Raw genomic sequence first — 17,458 nt, 5'->3', positions numbered from 1 at the left:
GATACCGAAAACTCATGGAATACCGGTCCGATTCCAATATCAACCGATTGTAGATACAATAGGTACTTGCTCTGATACGAAGCTATCAGAGTAATCAAAGTAACGATTTGCCTCTCGGTATAGTAATCGTTACTTTCGGTATTCGTAAGTAATTGATACTTTTTCAACATCACTACTGCAGAATTGATATTGACGATTTTGTCAAACGATACCGCAGTACCATTAGTGGTCGGCTTAAAGGGTGATTGAAGTTTAAATGTGAATTTTAATTTTCGCAATATTTTTGCACGTTTTCACAATTTCTATTTAAAAATTATCAATTTTACTTTTTTTGGCATGAGGGTTGCTAGTTTAGACTCTACTTTAATAGGCATAGGCTTCTAATAGGGGGCGCTAGGTACATTTGGTTATGTTTAATAAATCAAAGCAATTTTTTTGGTTGAACTATGGATAAAATAATAGAAAAATATGAAGAAGATTCTAACTAGTCCTTTATGTTCCTTTATATGGGTTTCTAGACTTTACCCAATATTTCTGTTCATACCTACCTCGGCATCGTTTTTCCTTCTTTCGACCTGGTGTAAATCTGTCATATTTTTATGTTTATTCATATTTAAGTATGTTATATCTTCTAAGCAGTTCTTAGTAATGGGTTCTCAGCGATCAATTGGTTTATTTACTTCAGTATTCTTCAGTTTTTTAATCCGACGTTCATTTCGCGAAATATTCGACCGTTCCGCTACTTTTGGGACACCCTGTATAACTGTTTGTATAGTATTTTTACTACAAAAGCGATATTACGTAGGTCAAAATTTTTGACGTGGGAGAACTGTCAAAACATTAGAATGTGACTTTTCATTATTGCCATGTTTATAACAAACATGGCAATAATGAAAAGTCACATTCTAATGTTTTGACAGTTCTCTTACGTCAAAAAATTTGACCTACGTAATATCGCTTTTGTAGTAAAAATACTATATGTAAAAATAAAATTGTTTTTACTATTCTCCTTACAATTTTCTAATACATATTTTCTCACCTTTCAAACCGTCTTTAGACTTCTACAAATAGTTCAAAATCAAAATTAGCCAAATGAATCCAGTCATTCTCGAGGTGTTATAAAAAAGGTATAAAAAAATAAAATAATATTTTGTTGAAACATAAACATCAAACGGGTTGAAACCATTCCGATCCCACTCAATAATATAAAATTCTGAATATATGTACTTATATCTAGTTTTATCATCCTCTATAGGGTTAAACCACCCCAAAGCCAGTCAAGAATTGCAAATTTGGAACCTATATTTAGTTTTAGTAAAAAATTTGTGCCGCGCAACATTCTTTGAAAACACTGAACAAATCGTTCCCTATAGGGTTAAAACCATCCTGAACCCAATCAATACTATTAAATTCGGGATCCATACTTACATAGTTTCACCGTAAAACATGTGTCGCGCTATATTTTTTGGATAAATTGAACAAATCTCAACTCCTACAGGGTTGAAACCAGACCCAAGCCCGTCAATAATTGAAAAATTGGAATCTATTTAGTTTTACCAAAAAAGGCTAACACATCAGTATAAAATTCTAAATATGAATCTGGCGCTTAGACTGGAATATGCGGGCGTCTGATCGGCCTATGAGGGAGCAGTACGGCAAGGGATAAGGGCTTGCGGCTCGGTGATACTCCCCATAGATCTCTACCGGAAGGGTGTGAGCGGCCGTGGAATAACGGCATAATCGCTGGCCTCATACGCCAGTATACGTGGGTTCGAGCCCTGCCAAAGACAAACCATTTTCATTTCCAATAATGACACGAGCCGTCTCACCGTACCTCGGAGAGTACGTTAAACCGTCGGTGTCCCTGGGCTAGTATACATCGACACTAGTTACTTGAAACAGGGTTAAAGATTTAATTGGCGCTGGAACTATCCGAAAGGATCTCCCCGGCAAAAATGCTATACGATATTATTATTATTACCGGAAGTTCGTTGACGCCTAAAATACCGGTGTATATATACTTATATATATTTAGTTTTACTATAAAAAAAGTGTCACACTATATTTGTTAAAAAACTGAACAAATCAATCACAAACTTTTGAAACCACCCCAAATCCAACCAATAATATAAAATTCGGATCTCGACTTAGTTTTACCGTAAAACATGTGCCGTACTATATTCTTTGAAAAAAAAATTGAATAAATCACCCCTATAATATTGAAATCACCCCGAAGTCAGTCAATCATAGAAAATTTGGAATATAAATTTAGTACCATAAAAATATGTGTTGCAACTTTATTTTATCCACAAATAGGATTTTAATTTTAACCATACCGAGCTATAAGAAGTGTTCTCAAGAAGACTGGAAAAATTTATGCTGTTGCGCTTTTTTTGTATAAATACAAAAATTGTAGCTTCCTAAAGAAATATTAAAAATATAATTTCATAAAATTATTAGTAATATCAAAGAATACTCCATCCAACTGGCTGGAGTATTCTTTGGCAATATCTTGTTTTTTTTTTCAATGAACAGTGATATTCGTGACGTCAAATCAATGTTGGCTACACTGGAAAGGTTTCCAAACACAACAAACATCTGTCAAAAATTCACACTTGGTGTTTGCCAATTTTTATTTTCGTTTTTATAATTGGAATATATTGCTTGTAGGTTATTTAATTTTTACAAAATGGTAATGTGTTGGGTACCCGATTGTAATCAATGCTCATAGAGGAGAACTTGCAAGTTTTTAAGTTTCTTACGTAGTATATAATAGGTCTGGATCCCGCGTATGAAAAAAAGTTGATTAATAGCAAGCTGAAAATGTGTTAATAGCTTAAGGGTGTCTAGTCGGATAAACGTTGATATATGGGAACACTGGAACAGGGGCAGTTTTAATTGTGGAACGGGTTAAAAATTTGGAACGGTCAGACCACGAAAACGGCATATTTATTTTGTCCGACAGAATAGACTTAAACTCTCCGAACAGAGATTAAACTCTCATGCAAAAATCAAACTGCTATTTATCACCTGTCATAATTCCTGTCATTTGACATATTCTACATGTTCCACTCATTAAAACGCCCATTTGGTGATAAATAGCAGTCTGATTTTTGCATGAGAGTTTAATCTCAGTTCGGAGAGTTTAAGTCTGTTCTGTCGGACAAAATACATGTGTCGTTTTTGTTCCAAATTTTTAACCTGTTCCACAATTAAAACTTCCCCTGTTCCAGTGTTCCCATATATCAAAGTTTGTCCGACTACACACCCTTAAACTATTAACAAATTTTTAGCTTGCTATTAATCAACTTTTTTTTTTATATGCGGGATCCAGACCTATAAGTACTATGTAGTGTGTAAATCCTTAATTTTGTGTAGGGACATTTATAAAATTAAAAGCAATATGATTTATATGACTAACAAAGATTGTGTATTTATAAAAAATGCGCAGATAATTTTTAAAATAAAATAAAATTAAAAATGATTACACAAACCACGTGCATAATCAATTGATAGACTTCAAACGTTTGTTTTGTTTGGAAACCTTTTTGACGTCACATTATCTTTGATTTAAAAACATTTACAGTTTATCTTCATTTATCTTTTTTATTTATCAGTTGATTTTCTTTTTTATAACAATTTTAATTAACTTTGACTTAAAACCATTTATCCTCTTTTGAGATTTTTGTATCCATTATTTACACTGGTATTTTACTACATATTTTACTTTTCAAAACTTTACTTTTTTCAGAACAATTTTTTCAATGCAATGTAATGTGAGAGCCTGAAAAAATTGAGGACATGGCAACGGTGTCATCGTGTCATATGTCAAGCTTACATCTAATGTCAAAAGTCAAAATAAATAATGTTAGTTAGGTTATGTTATGTTATGCTAAATATCCAAAATTATTTTTAGCGCTATTTTAGTGATTTAGCATTATACTGTGACTAAACTAATCATTTACCGTATTATTACTGTATTAGAGTAGTGCTATAATAAAATTATTGTCATGGCTACCTTTATTGTTGATAGCAAACTAAGTTGTGACCAAATGCGGGAAGAATTTTGGAACATGCAAATGCTTGCGGTTCCGTTTAAGAATGTCTATGATGGTTTAGTGTGGTGCGCATCGAGAAATTTGATTAATAATAGTGTATTGTGTGACATGTGCAATAGAGCTAAGACATTTATCAGACGTACTGGCGTGGTAGACCAATATTGTTGGAAATGTAAAGAGTGCTCGGCAACCACATCTGTACGTGATGGATCGTTCTTTGCGAGAAGCAGTCTGAGCATTTACCAAATCATAATATTGATGTATGGATTTGCAAATGACTTCCCACAGAAACTGATCCGCAGGGAAGTGTCACTGGGTAACTGTACTAAAACTGCTACCAGATGGTGTCTTAACTGCCGTCAAGTTTGCACCAGATATTTCGAGCAGCATCCTGTGGAACTAGGAGGGTTTGATGAGCAGGGAGAACCACTCGTGGTGGAACTTGACGAGTCCTCCTTCTTGCCCAGGAAGAACCTTAGAGGTGCTGACAAGAAAGAGGAATGGGTTTTTGGGGGACTAGAAAGGAAAACTGGCAAACTGTTCCTTACACCAGTGCAAGAAAGGAAAGAGGAGACACTATTACCCCTAATATCAGGGTATGTTAATATTACTCCAGGGAAATAATGTTTTTGTCGGGACACTCACCCAGCCAGGTTGCAAATGTGTCTTTTGTACATTACAAATACAAAAATGCCTGTCACAGTTCGGAGACATATACAGGGTGTCCCAGACTAATTTACCCACGCTATATCTCTTAAACGAATAGAGATTTTCGAATGGGACAAAAGGTGATATATTCTACTTGTAATACACTTTAATATGGCGTACAAAAAATCATCCCCTAAATAATCTTCCCTTAGTTACAACCCCTAACTTTAATTTTTAATAGCACCCTGTATATATTTTTTATAGTTTTGGATGTGGTCTTTTATCGTCTATTCAACACATTTTTTGAAAATACAATCGGTTCGTAAATAACCTAGAAACTATCAGTTTATTTTTGTTAAATTGTGTGTCCCAGACTAATTTATCCAGGCTATATTTCTTAAACGAATAGAGATTTTCGAATGGCACAAAAACTGATCTATTCCATTTGTAATACACTTTCATATGGCGTAGAAAAAATTCATCCCCTAAATATTCATCCCTAACTTACAGGGTGCTATTTAAAAAAATAAGGTTAGGGGTTGTAACTAAGGGATGAATATTTAGGGGATATTTTTTTTCTACGCCATATTAAAGTGTATTACAAATGTAATAGATCAGTTTTTGTCCCATTCGAAAATCTCTATTCGTTCATGAAATATAGCCTTGATAAATTAGTCTGGGACACATAATTAACAAAACTAAACTGATATTTTCTTGATTATTTACGAACCGATTTTATTTTCAAAAAATGTGTTGAATAGACGATAGAAGACCACATCCAAAACTATAAAAAAATATATAGGGTGCTATTAAAAAAATTAAAGTCAGGGGTTGTAACTAAGGGATGATTATTTAAAGGATGATTTTTTTGTACGCCATATTAAAGTGTATTACAAGTAGAATATATCACCTTTTGTCCCATTCGAAAATCTCTATTCGTTTAAGAGATATAGCGTGGGTAAATTAGTCTGGGACACCCTGTACAGTGGTGAGCATGGTAATAACCGGCAGAATAATGCAAAAGATGGAAAACATAATACATTGCAAAGTAAAGAGAGATGAAACTAGTAAAGGTGGAAATTATTGAAATAAACTTATAAATTAACATTACATTCATAGTTTCCCTCCTTTAGACGTATCGAAGGAATATGCTAACTGTCACTGTGACAGGAGAATTTTATAAAATACTCCCGTCACAGACATCTAAAGGTGAGAAACTGTGTATAGTCTAGTAAAATAAAATTACACTACATGTAAATCAAAATGTAAATTCGTACAGGTTGAAACAAATTTTATATCAAAGTTTAGGTGGGTACAAAAGATATTTTCAAGAAAGTATCCAAATCATACAAGGGGATCATTGTTTAAATAATTTTTTTAACTGCTGAGGTCATTCAATTACTAATGAAGGTGTATCGGATTGTTTTCTGCAAAGTTGAAAGGCAAATTTTTCACGTAAGACTTACAAAATTAAATTTGACCCCCTATTTATTTAAATAATTATACATAAATCTTTAAAAACAAATTTGCAAAAAATTATTTTTAGCGTTTTAAATAATTACTATAAAATATCTTATTTTACAGAAAAAGTTGTGCTATGTTATCAGTATTAAACAAAAAAAAATTGGTCCGAAAATATTTAATATTTTTTGAGATATTGAATTTGTTTATTAAATGTTACTCTATTTTCAATTGCAAAAACGCGGTTGTTGCCAAAGAAGTATTCACCTGTATTAAATCTTATTATTTTTATTTTTTTTTGTATATTTTCGATAAATGTATTGATAAATTCAAATTTCAATTAAACTTCCCCCTAAAATGGCATTTGAAAATTATTCAAATTTGTTTATAATTTGTTTTTTTAATAACGTCGCGGGGATTAAACATGTTGAAATACCGTTTCGATAATTGGATTGCTGGGAATTTTTCACTAATTAACAAATTTTATTGTCTTTTTTCCTCTTCTTTTTTTTTCTTGGAGTTCTATTACAACGGGCCCTTTTAGGGTTAAGTTTTATTAAGAATGTCGAATCTCTAAGTTGTAGATTCTAGACCTAAAAATATTAAGATTGGTCTAAAATCACTTAAATAAAATGTGGCTACTTACTGAGTTACAGGGTGTTTTATTTAAAAATTTAAAAATTATTTTTACCAAGTACTTTCAAACTATTTGACGTATCCTTATCATACTTGGCAGAAAGTGTGGGTACTATACAGTCTACTAAATTGTGATAAACAAAAGTTTCTAGCTACTACCAGAGGCATACGACAGGGGATAGTTAATGGTTGACCCTTCCCAAATTCTACGCCACTGAGGGAATTACTATTTTATTAAAATTTTTCGATTCTCTAATACTTTCTATGTAAATAATATACTCTTCACTGGTAGCGATTAAGTCATTAGTTTTCGAGATATTGGACGTTAAAAATGAAACGGCATAGTTATTTTGATTCATTCATTCATTCATTTTAAACTTCCAATATCTCTCAAACTGATGACTTTATCGATACCAATAAAGTTATTTAAATACAAAGTATTGGAGAATCTAAAATTTCGCTAAAATAGTAATTCACTCAGTGGCGTAGAATTTGGGAAGGGTCAATCATTCACTATCCCCTGTCGTACGCCTCTGGCACTGGCTAGAAACGTTTATTAATCACAATTTAGTAGGGTGTATAATAGCTACACTTTCTGCCAAGTATGATAAGGATACGTCAAATAGTTTTAAAGTACTTGGTAAAAATAATTTTTAAATATTTAAATAAAACACCCTGTAACTCAGTAAGTAGCCACATTTTATTTAAGAGATTTTAGTTAAATCTTAATATTTTTAGGTCTAGAATCTACAACTCAGAGATTTGACATTCCTAATAGAATTTAATCCTAAAAGGGCCCGTAGTAATATAACTCCAAGAAAAAAAAGAAGAAGAAAAAATGACAAAAAAATTTTGATAATTAGTAAAAAATTCCCAGGAACCCAATTATCGAAACGGCATTTCAAAATACTTAATCCCCACGACGTTACTAAAAAAACAATTTATAAACAAATTTGAATAATTTTCAAATGCCATTTTCGGGGGGAGTTTAATTGAAATTTGAATTTATCAATACATTTATCGAAAATATACATAAAAATAAAAATAATGAGATGTTAAGCAGGTGAATATTTCTTTGGCAACAATCGCGTTTTTGCGATTGAAAATATAGTAACATTTAATAAACAAATTCAATATCTCAAAAAATATTAAATATTTTTTGACCAATTTTTTTTGCTTAATACTGGTAACATAGTGCAACTTATTCTGTAAAAAAGGATATTTTATAGTGCTTATTGCAAATTTGTTTTTTAAGTTTTATATACAATTATTTAAATAAATAGGAGGTCAAATTTAATTTAGTAAGCCTTATGTGAAAGATTTTCTCTTCAACTTTGCAGAAAAAATCCCATAGATCTTCATCGATAAGTAGATTATTATTATAACCTCATACAGTTATAACCTCATATATAACCTCAGCAGTTAAAAAAGTATTTTTTTGCAAAAATGACCCCTTTTTAATTATTTAAACAATGATCCCCTTGTATGATTTGGATACTTTCTTGAAAATATCTTTTGTACCCACCTAAACTTTGATATAAAATTTGTTTTAACCTGTATGAATTTACATTTTGACTTTTTTTATTTTATTAGGCTAGTAATATAATGTTAATTTATACTGATAATTTCCACCTCTGCTAGTTTCATCTCTCTTTACTTCACAATGTTTTCCAACTTTTGCGTTATTCTGCTAGTTATTAGCACACTCATCACTATATTAGTTATTATAAGGGTCAAAAATTGCAGTTTTTTTCTTTTAAATTGTACAGGAAAAAATAGCATATATTATTATAGAGCAGTGTTTTTCAATCTTTTTGATTTCGCGACCCCTTTACAGGTTGAAATATTCTGGCGACCCCCTTGTGTCATAGAAAGCCAAAGAAATAATTTAATTAAAAGACTATATACGTTAGATAATGCTTTTTTCCTATTTTGGCACATTTATCTGTTATTCACGCGGGCCAACAATTAAAGAACAACCAACATTTTGCTTTGCAGCTTGACAAATCTACTGATGATTCCTACTGTGCATTTGTGCAGAGTTTGTAGTATTTGCGCGCTTTAAAGTAGATGACAGTATCACGGAAGAAATCTTATTTTATAAAGCACTTCCTGCAGACACTACCAGTGTTTGTACGATATGTTTTTAGAACACTTTAAATAATAAAGTGCAATATTGATTTGAAAAAATGTATCGCTAAATGTAGCGATGGCGTTAAAGCTATGACTGGCAAAATAGCGGACTCAGTGCAAAATAAAATCGATAATGACAAACATATATCCTGGACACACTGTTTCCTTCATCGACCTGCTCTAGCTGCTAAGGTGGTACCTTCTGAGTTAAATGACATGCTTAAGGAGGTAATGAATTAACTGAGAGCTGAATTATTAATGTTCTTACAAGATGCAAAATCTAAATCAGGGGTGGCCAAGCACCTTGATAGTCCGAGCCATTTTTCAAAATTTGAAATTTTTCGGGAGCCGCAACTAAACAATTATTTAAAAAGTGCAAAAAGGTATCAAATTTTTCTCACTGTTTGGATTTTATGAATTTTAAAGTGAAATAAAATGGTTCACATCGTTGTTTCAAATAATGCTATAAGCCGCCTTTACTAATTAAGGGTACTTCGATTCTTCATCATCCTTCCATCTTTTTCTGGGATGGCCTACTGATCTACCGAAATCAAAAAACACTGATCGTCAAAAAACACTGTATTTAACACTCTGTCTTCCTCTGATCTTACTACATGACCTGTCCATCTTATCTAAGCTTTTATATGTCTGACGATGTTTTCAGTACTATACAGAGTCACCAATACAGTTGTATTTCGTCTTATCTTCATTTATTCGAAGGCCCAGACTACCTGTTTCTTCCTTGAGTTGTCAAAACACCTCTCTCATGTCTATTGTAGAATGGGGGATTGCATCTAGATCATCATCAAATTCCAGCAATTTGATCCTCGATTCGCAAATCCCCCTGTCAGTGACGAATGTTGGCGATAATCATGGCAATCTTTATTTTATCTGCAGCAACGCGAAAATGCTGCACAGATGTTGTGTTGAGCCAGTTTCTGAGACCTGGACCTCACTTTCCAACTATTTTTCCTTGCAGGATGGCTTGTAGTAGCTCTTGGTTCTTCCCCATTTTTCTAAGGATCTCCTCATTTGTGACTCGGTAAGTCCACGGGATATAATATGATATTTTACTCATTACATATTCTAAGGCCAAATTGAATAGCAACGGTGAAGGGGTCTCCTTGTCTAAGTCCTAATGTTACACTTAGTTATTTAAATTTGTTGTTAGTAATTTAAGACATTTTGAAACACAAAAATTGAAAGTAATTCAGGACATTATTTATTGAGAGCCACAAATAATCCTTCAAAGAGCCACATGTGGCTCGCGAGCCGCAGTTTGGCCACCCCTGATCTAAATATGGTTATCGTTTTTCTGACCCTATTGACTCTTGAAATTAGAATTTTTGACAGATCTGTTTAGTCACCTTAACAATTTAAACAAGAACCTTTAAGGAAGAGAAGAGAATATTTCAACAGCTAAAGATAAAGTAAAAGCATTTCACGCAAAACTTCGTATGTGGCCAACCTCTGCAAAACAAAATATTTTTGAGTCTTTTTCATGTGTTTTCCAACAGACCACTGTTTTACAGTATCGGCTCACATTTCTTGCATGATACAGTGCTTGCACAATTTATAAGAGCAACTTTTGACATACTTTCCAGACTTGCACTCTGAAGTTGACAATGGGCATAGATGGATTTTAAACCTTTTTTGGACAAATCAATAGATCTGGCTGACGTCATCACAAAAATGAAAGAATATCACTAGATTTCGGTGCTGATGGCATGCTTAAAATGAAATTTTATTCGCAAGTTTCGACGTATTTTAGATGAAAAGAAAACACCAATATCCAGAGCTGACAAGGGAAGCTCTTAAATTATTAATACAATTCGCCACTTCATACTTGTGTGAACTGACATTTTCTTCAATGATAGACATTAAAACTAAAGAGAGAAATAGACTGCAATTAGAAAATGATTTGATTATTGATAAACTTACTTGATAAACTTTTAAAAAATAAACAGTCACCTTCCAACTAAAATTGTGTTTATTTTTTGTGTAAGAACCGTAACTTTTTCTTTTAATCAGCGACCCCCCGAGTAAGGCTTCGCGACCCCCTAAGGGTCGCGACCCACAGATTGGAAAACACTGTTATAGAGTATTTATACTTTAGTAGATGGGCAAAAGTTTAAAATGACAGTTTTTTAAATTTTGGTCAGATCATTTGTTGCTTTGTTAATTGTAAAATAAGACTAAAATTTTGAAAATCAAAAATTTGCTATAACTTTTTCAAAAGTAAACTTAGGCTACAGTTGCGGCTCTAATTTTGAATATTTTGTCGAGATATTTGACACACATATTCGTAATATAATAAAGAATGGCAGTACAGAGCAAAATTTCAGAAATATGCTAGTACGTGGAAATTACTCTATAACTAAATAAAATATTGAAAAAAGGAGCCTGTACCGCCATTAAGAAGAAAAAAAAAACTTTCTTCAAATAAACTTTTTTATCCCATGCCTAGATTTTGTGTAATCTTGGAACTACTAAATTTTTTTATTTCTAAATAGAAATCGAACATATTATAACTAAATAACTAATTAGGCAAGATAGAGAAATTATCACTGTCATTTTGACAAACCTGCCTCAGATTTTCTCTAATCTGTTCTGTCATCTTTATCGATATCTGTTCAGTGCAGTAGTGTGTTAATTTAAGAATTCGTTTTTGTTGTTTCATAGGAAAGAAGTGTTTATTGATAGTTAATTTATTATATATTTGTTGTTGTTGTATAAGTTGTTGGCCTCTTTGAAAGAATAGATTGTTGTTAATTGTGAGTTTTAGTTATATGTAGGTAGGTAAGTATATTTTACGTAAAAATATTTCGAATTCTAATGCGAGTATATAAAGTTTTAGGAGGATTTTTTATTCTAAAAATATTATCAATAGTTTAACAAAATGGAAAAAGTAAATCAAACAAAAAATATAGTGAAATCTTCCAAGAAAAAGACCATTAAAAACCGTGCCAAAATTATGCGAAAATCGAAATTTGTTTCACTTCACAACAAAAAAATTATTATTTATTAATGCTTTATTATTAGATATTTCATGCAAATCCTTTCTAAATACCTATCTTAACATAAAATTTTCACCCATTTTGGTTTATTTTAATAAATATCTATTTATTAATAATAAAATCGTTTTCTATTACTTCCATTTAGCGCGACTATGATATTGTCAAAATATTAATTTTAGATAATGTCAAAGATTACCACTGTTGCCAAAGTTTATGATACTATCTCCCGAAGTTATATTTTGTTGCTACCTGTTGATCGCTACTGTTTACTCTTAAGACGTTGATATGGCATGAAAAGTTGAGTAAGTAGTCTTATAGTGCACAAAAAAATGTCGATTCTTTAATTACCTAGTGTAAATTTTATTCAATTTGTTTATACCACAGATCTTTTTTGCAATGTTATTGCTCAGAAAATAATAATGATACAGTAATTCTGCAAAAACCATATGAAAGATGAAGACTTACCTATATTTTCAATGTATTTTAAAAATCAATAAAAAGTCATTTTTTCCATTCCAGAAAAATTTTACCAAAGTTTTTTTTTATTTATTTAATTGCAAATTTACAATCTACTCCACACTAACATTTAGAGTAATAAGTGAATAGTTTATATTTTGTAGTATGCATGTGCTGGGTACCATTCAGCAATGGCTCTCTGGCTGGGTTAGTGTCCCGAACATGGTACTTATACATATCTTCGTCTTATTTCCTTGGAGTAAATTACAAATATTTAGTCATGGAATAAAGTAATATTCTTTTTAGAACGATTCTACCAGGAACAGTAATTGTTACCAATGGATTGGAAGCATACAGAAACATCGGTCGTTTTGGTGGAGGAGTGTATGAGCACCAAATTATTCTTAAACAGAATAACTTCAGAAATTCAGATGACAATACTGTTCATACAAAAAACATGGAGAAACTTTGGTTGCGTGCGAAGAAGAGGCTTAGTACGCAGTGGTTAAATAGCACAGATTTATTTCCGTCATACCTCCAGGAGTTTATGTGGAGAGAACAGGTGAAACATAAAGACCCATTTGTAGAATTTTTAATATGTGTGTCGGAACAATATTTAGTTTCTTAAATTTAAGTTTAGTTTAAAGGGCCCCATTCAAGTTGAGATAGGTATTGATACATGTCGCAAGTATCAGTAGGTATCTAGATACAAATCTCATAGTGTATTTGGCTGTCTCAGTATAGCTGCATCAGTATTAGAAGGTATCACTCTTTGTATCACTGTTGTGAAAATTTGATACCGCTCACATCAATGCAACTGTGACTTGTCTCAATGTGTATGTTAATTATTTTGTATCATGCTACTTAACAGTATACACAATTTTGATTTTTAATATGGCAAATAGTGAGTTTTGGGAGGAATTTCTCAATTTATACAAATTGTATTCATGTTTATGGAACTCAAAATGCAAAGAATATTTAAATAGACAACTTAGGGAGTCAGCAATAACCATTTTGGTAAGCAAATGCAAAGAAAAATATTCAAATAATGTAACTGCTACTGCAATAAGCACGGGTGGTGGTGGTGGTTTGAATGCCCTTTCTGTAATTGTGACTTTGGCAGATGATGCTCTAGTCCCTGAGGATAGTTACCATCCACCCCTGAATGTAACATTAAGAATATCAGGTAGTCACACTAATCTACTTAATGCAACCAAGGATGAATTTTATTTTGACTTCAATTCAGCAAACTTTAATTTGTTAAATAGCTATTTTGGAGAGGATAATTGGAACATGCTATTATTAAAACATTATATCAATGATATGCTTAATATTTTTTACGATGTTCTTTACTCAGTTACAGACATTGTAAGCTTAGTAGGTACCACAAAAGAAAGTGTCTCAAGGGTATTTTCCAAGATGGTTCTCTCAAGAATTAAAAAATGTTTTTAAAAAAGCAAGCACACAAAACATTTAAAGAATCTGGGAGTAAGTATGAAGTATGATTATATTACTTTTTCAAGATTAAGATCACAATGTAAAGTCCTACCTAAAACTTGTTACAATGAATTTGTCCAGCTCGGAAAATGCTATTGTCAATGAGAGTAATGTGAAAAAATTCTGGTCCTGTGTCAACTCACAATGAAAATCTAATGATTTACCATCTGAAATATTTTACAATGAGGTGAGTTGCCAACTGGGGCCTGATCTTCCAAATTTATTTGCAGTTTACTTTAAAACTGTTTACTCAACAAAAGATTGTCAGGTGGTTGAATCTTTATCCTTTAATGATATCAGTATAAATAATCTTCATATCAGTGTATATCCCATTCCACGAATATACGACTCTCTTGGATTATCGCGATCTCTAATATTTTATTGTGCAAAATATGAAGAACGAAAGTAAATTGCAAATTATATTGTTGTTTATTGGAGTAATTATTATAGCAAAATACTTTCGTACTTCTTATGTTGTACACTAAAATATTCGTTGTCGCGATAATCCAAAACAGTCGTATATTCGTGGAATATACCATATTATCAACAATTTATGAAAAGATTTGTAATCTAAAACTAACAAGAGTGCCGAGCAGATTGACTACCGCCATTATTCTAAAGGAATGTAGTTTCATACTTTCTCATCCTCTCTATATAATATTCAACTCTTCTTTAAAGTCTGGTTATTTTCCTGAGTTTTGGAAGACTAGCTTCTCGAGCCCCATATACAAATCAGGGAATAGAGCTGGTGTGTGCAATTATAGGCCAGTTTGCAATTTACATGCAATTCCAAAACTATTTTAAAAAATAGTAACAAAATATCTCACATCAGTGTTAGGCCCGCCGCAAATTGAACCTAAGCCAGACACAACCTGCGCCGGCGAACTGCGTAGACAGTTCTGCGCATCCTACTATCAGTTAATATTCGTTCGCAGGTCAAGCTTGGGATTCCCAAGTTGGGAACGTTTGTCATCTGCGTACAGTTTTCTTGGGTCATGGGACGCGTGACTCACTGCCAGCTGTTTATTTTTATTTGTTTTTGTTTGCGAGATGGACATATCTGAAATGAATACGGATGGTATTACCTATAAGTACAATTTATTGTGATAAATAAAAATATTAGCATAGTCAAAACCCCGAGTTAAAACTGCTTTGTCTTCATCATTAAATTCTGATAACTTTTGGTAGACTAAAAAATAAGCTTATACTAAATAATGTTGGTAGACGAAATTAATAATCAAAGTTATGCCTTTACAAAAACACATTACTTATTAGAAAATATTCATGTTACTTAAAACCGTGATCGATAAAAATATCGTATTACCCTCAAATTCAACTTGTCGGCATATTACATTTTTGTTTATTGCAGATAGTGTTATTTTTTTATGACCGCAGTAGCGGAGGGATTATGAATTATGACCTGCAGTATGATGATGATGGTGATGTTTGGCATGGAAACTAGTCCATTTGCCACATATTTTTGCATATTAATATAATCGTTATTAATTATGGTATATTACGAACTGAAACTTGACTGTTACAAATCTAAATTATATATCCGGAAGCGTATAAATGATTGCATACGAGTTCAAATATTGATTTCTGATTGAGTGACAGCAGATGGGTTATGTTTGCTGGAAGTTGCACCTTACTTTTTACAAGGTTTTCAGAAAATATATCTGAAAGCGTTTTATTCTTAAAACATCCAAAGAGGATGTGATTAATATCACACTGGGAAATATTATCGCATGAGCACTTTCCTGATTCGATAATGTTGAATCTAGCCAGGTGAGCTGGAACAGCACCGTGACTAGTTTTTAGTCTAACGATAGTTGCAGCTGATCGTTTAGTTATGTTATATTGAAATATATGTGATAATTCTGTTAAGGATGGTAACACAGGATGAATCTTATAATAATGATTATTTGAAGTATTCGCCAATACTTTCCATCTGTCTTTCCAGTTATTGACCTGCAGTAATTGTAAATGATTGCGATCCTGCAGTAATTGTAAATGATTGTGATCCGAGCAGTAAATTGAGGAATATGAGTTATGACCGAGCAGTAGGGGAGAGATTATTTTAAATATGTAGGTATTATGTGCAAAAATAATATACTCAGTGTAAGATATCTTTTTATGCACCCGCTTATGATCAAATATTCGATGTTTTCGAAAGTCATACCGCTACGTCTACTAGGGACGTGTAAGATATGTTTAAAATGTTACTAGTTACAAGTAGGAAATACCGATTTTAAATTGCCTACTCAATTCAGTACAAGGATCAGATACATCAGTATTTTGTAATCAGTATTTGTACTCAGTACCACTGAGAACCGGTATCAAAAGTAACCGTTACATGTCCGCACTGATTTTGCCCGTCTCTATTCGTTACAGCGACAGCCAACGGTTGGGTTGGGTTGTGATCAATATGCGGTGCGCTAGAAAAATAACTGCACGGGTCACCCGTCCCTCCGGCGCAGGTTGTGTCTCGCTTAGGTTCAATTTGCGCCGGGCCTTAACATCAACAATAATACCCCAGCAGTATGGATTTCTAAATGGAAGGTCTACTGAGCTTAATTTACTGGTATACAGTGAGTTTCTGTCAAAGGTCTTGGATGATGGTGGTGAGGTACACAGTATAATTTATACTGTGAGGCATTTGACAGGGTAAATCATACAATTTTATTGTATAAGCTGAGGATAGCAGGTTTGGGTGGTGGTTTGTTGAGTTGGATCGGCAGCTATTTGTCTGATAGATCTCAAATGGTAAAGGTAAAAGGCTTTAAATCTAAGGAGATAAAAGTATCTTCTGGTGTGCCTCCAGGGGTCTCATTGGGGACCCTTGTTATTTAACATCTTTATAAATGACATCCATAGAGTTGCTTTTAATATTCCGAATTTCTATGTTTTGCTGATGACCTGAAATGCTTCAACGTTGTCTCTTCTACTACTGATTGTATCAACATGCAGTCAGATTTGTCCAGACTTGTGGACTAGTGTGAAAAAAATTGCATGGATTTAAATCTAATAAGAGGCGTTTCGCCTTGGCTTTTTCCTATGCAATTTTTAACACCATCTTGATCAATATGTCAGCTACTAAGGATCTTGGAGTATTATTTGACAATGCTCTATCCTTCAAATTTCATATCTCAGAGACTGTTTCTAGTGCCCTTAAAATGGTTGGCTTTGTCAAGAGATGTACAAGAGATTTCACAAATCTCTCAGCAATCCGCCTATTGTATTGTTCATTGGTCAGTAGGGTGGGCCGAAAAAATTTTTTTTGGAAATTTTAGTTGGCATAGTAGAAAAAAGTTGCAAAATGGGTCGACAATTAAACCTATTTTTTTTTAATTTTTTCTTTCAAAAAAGAGCCGCGCCCCAGGGGGCTGAAAAAAAATTTTTTTTTAATAATATTTTTTTAATTTGGTATAGCAAAAAACTAGAAGATATTAATTCACTTATAATGTGGAAAAAATTTAGTTAAATTTTTTTAATATTTAGCCGCGCCCCTGGAGCTTTGAAGAATTTGATTAATACTTTTGAATATTTAGC

The 17,458-nt window shown here is 32.5% G+C and overlaps 1 protein-coding gene across 1 annotated transcript; it reads left to right on the top strand.

Moving 5' to 3' along the window:
- The first annotated feature begins 1,054 nt into the window (after nt 1–1,054).
- Nucleotides 1,055–17,156, top strand: LOC114329089 (uncharacterized). Its single transcript, XM_028278101.2, has 2 exons — nt 1,055–4,654; nt 12,716–17,156. The coding sequence occupies exons 1-2, from the start codon at nt 4,011–4,013 to the stop codon at nt 13,035–13,037; spliced, it is 966 nt and encodes a 321-aa protein (XP_028133902.1). The 5' UTR covers nt 1,055–4,010; the 3' UTR covers nt 13,038–17,156.
- Nucleotides 17,157–17,458: the final 302 nt, after the last annotated feature.

Source organism: Diabrotica virgifera, chromosome 1, assembly GCF_917563875.1.
Source record: "Diabrotica virgifera virgifera chromosome 1, PGI_DIABVI_V3a".
In the NCBI taxonomy this organism is placed as follows: Eukaryota; Metazoa; Arthropoda; class Insecta; order Coleoptera; family Chrysomelidae; genus Diabrotica; species Diabrotica virgifera.
This window is presented reverse-complemented; position numbering and strand designations above follow the sequence as displayed.

Coding starts and splice junctions, on each gene's coding strand:
- LOC114329089 (XM_028278101.2), top strand. CDS start 4,011: ATGGCTACCTTTATTGTTGATAGCAAACTAAGTTGTGACCAAATGCGG. Junction 4,655..12,715: donor CTATTACCCCTAATATCAGG/GTATGTTAATAT, acceptor TATTCTTTTTAG/AACGATTCTACCAGGAACAG.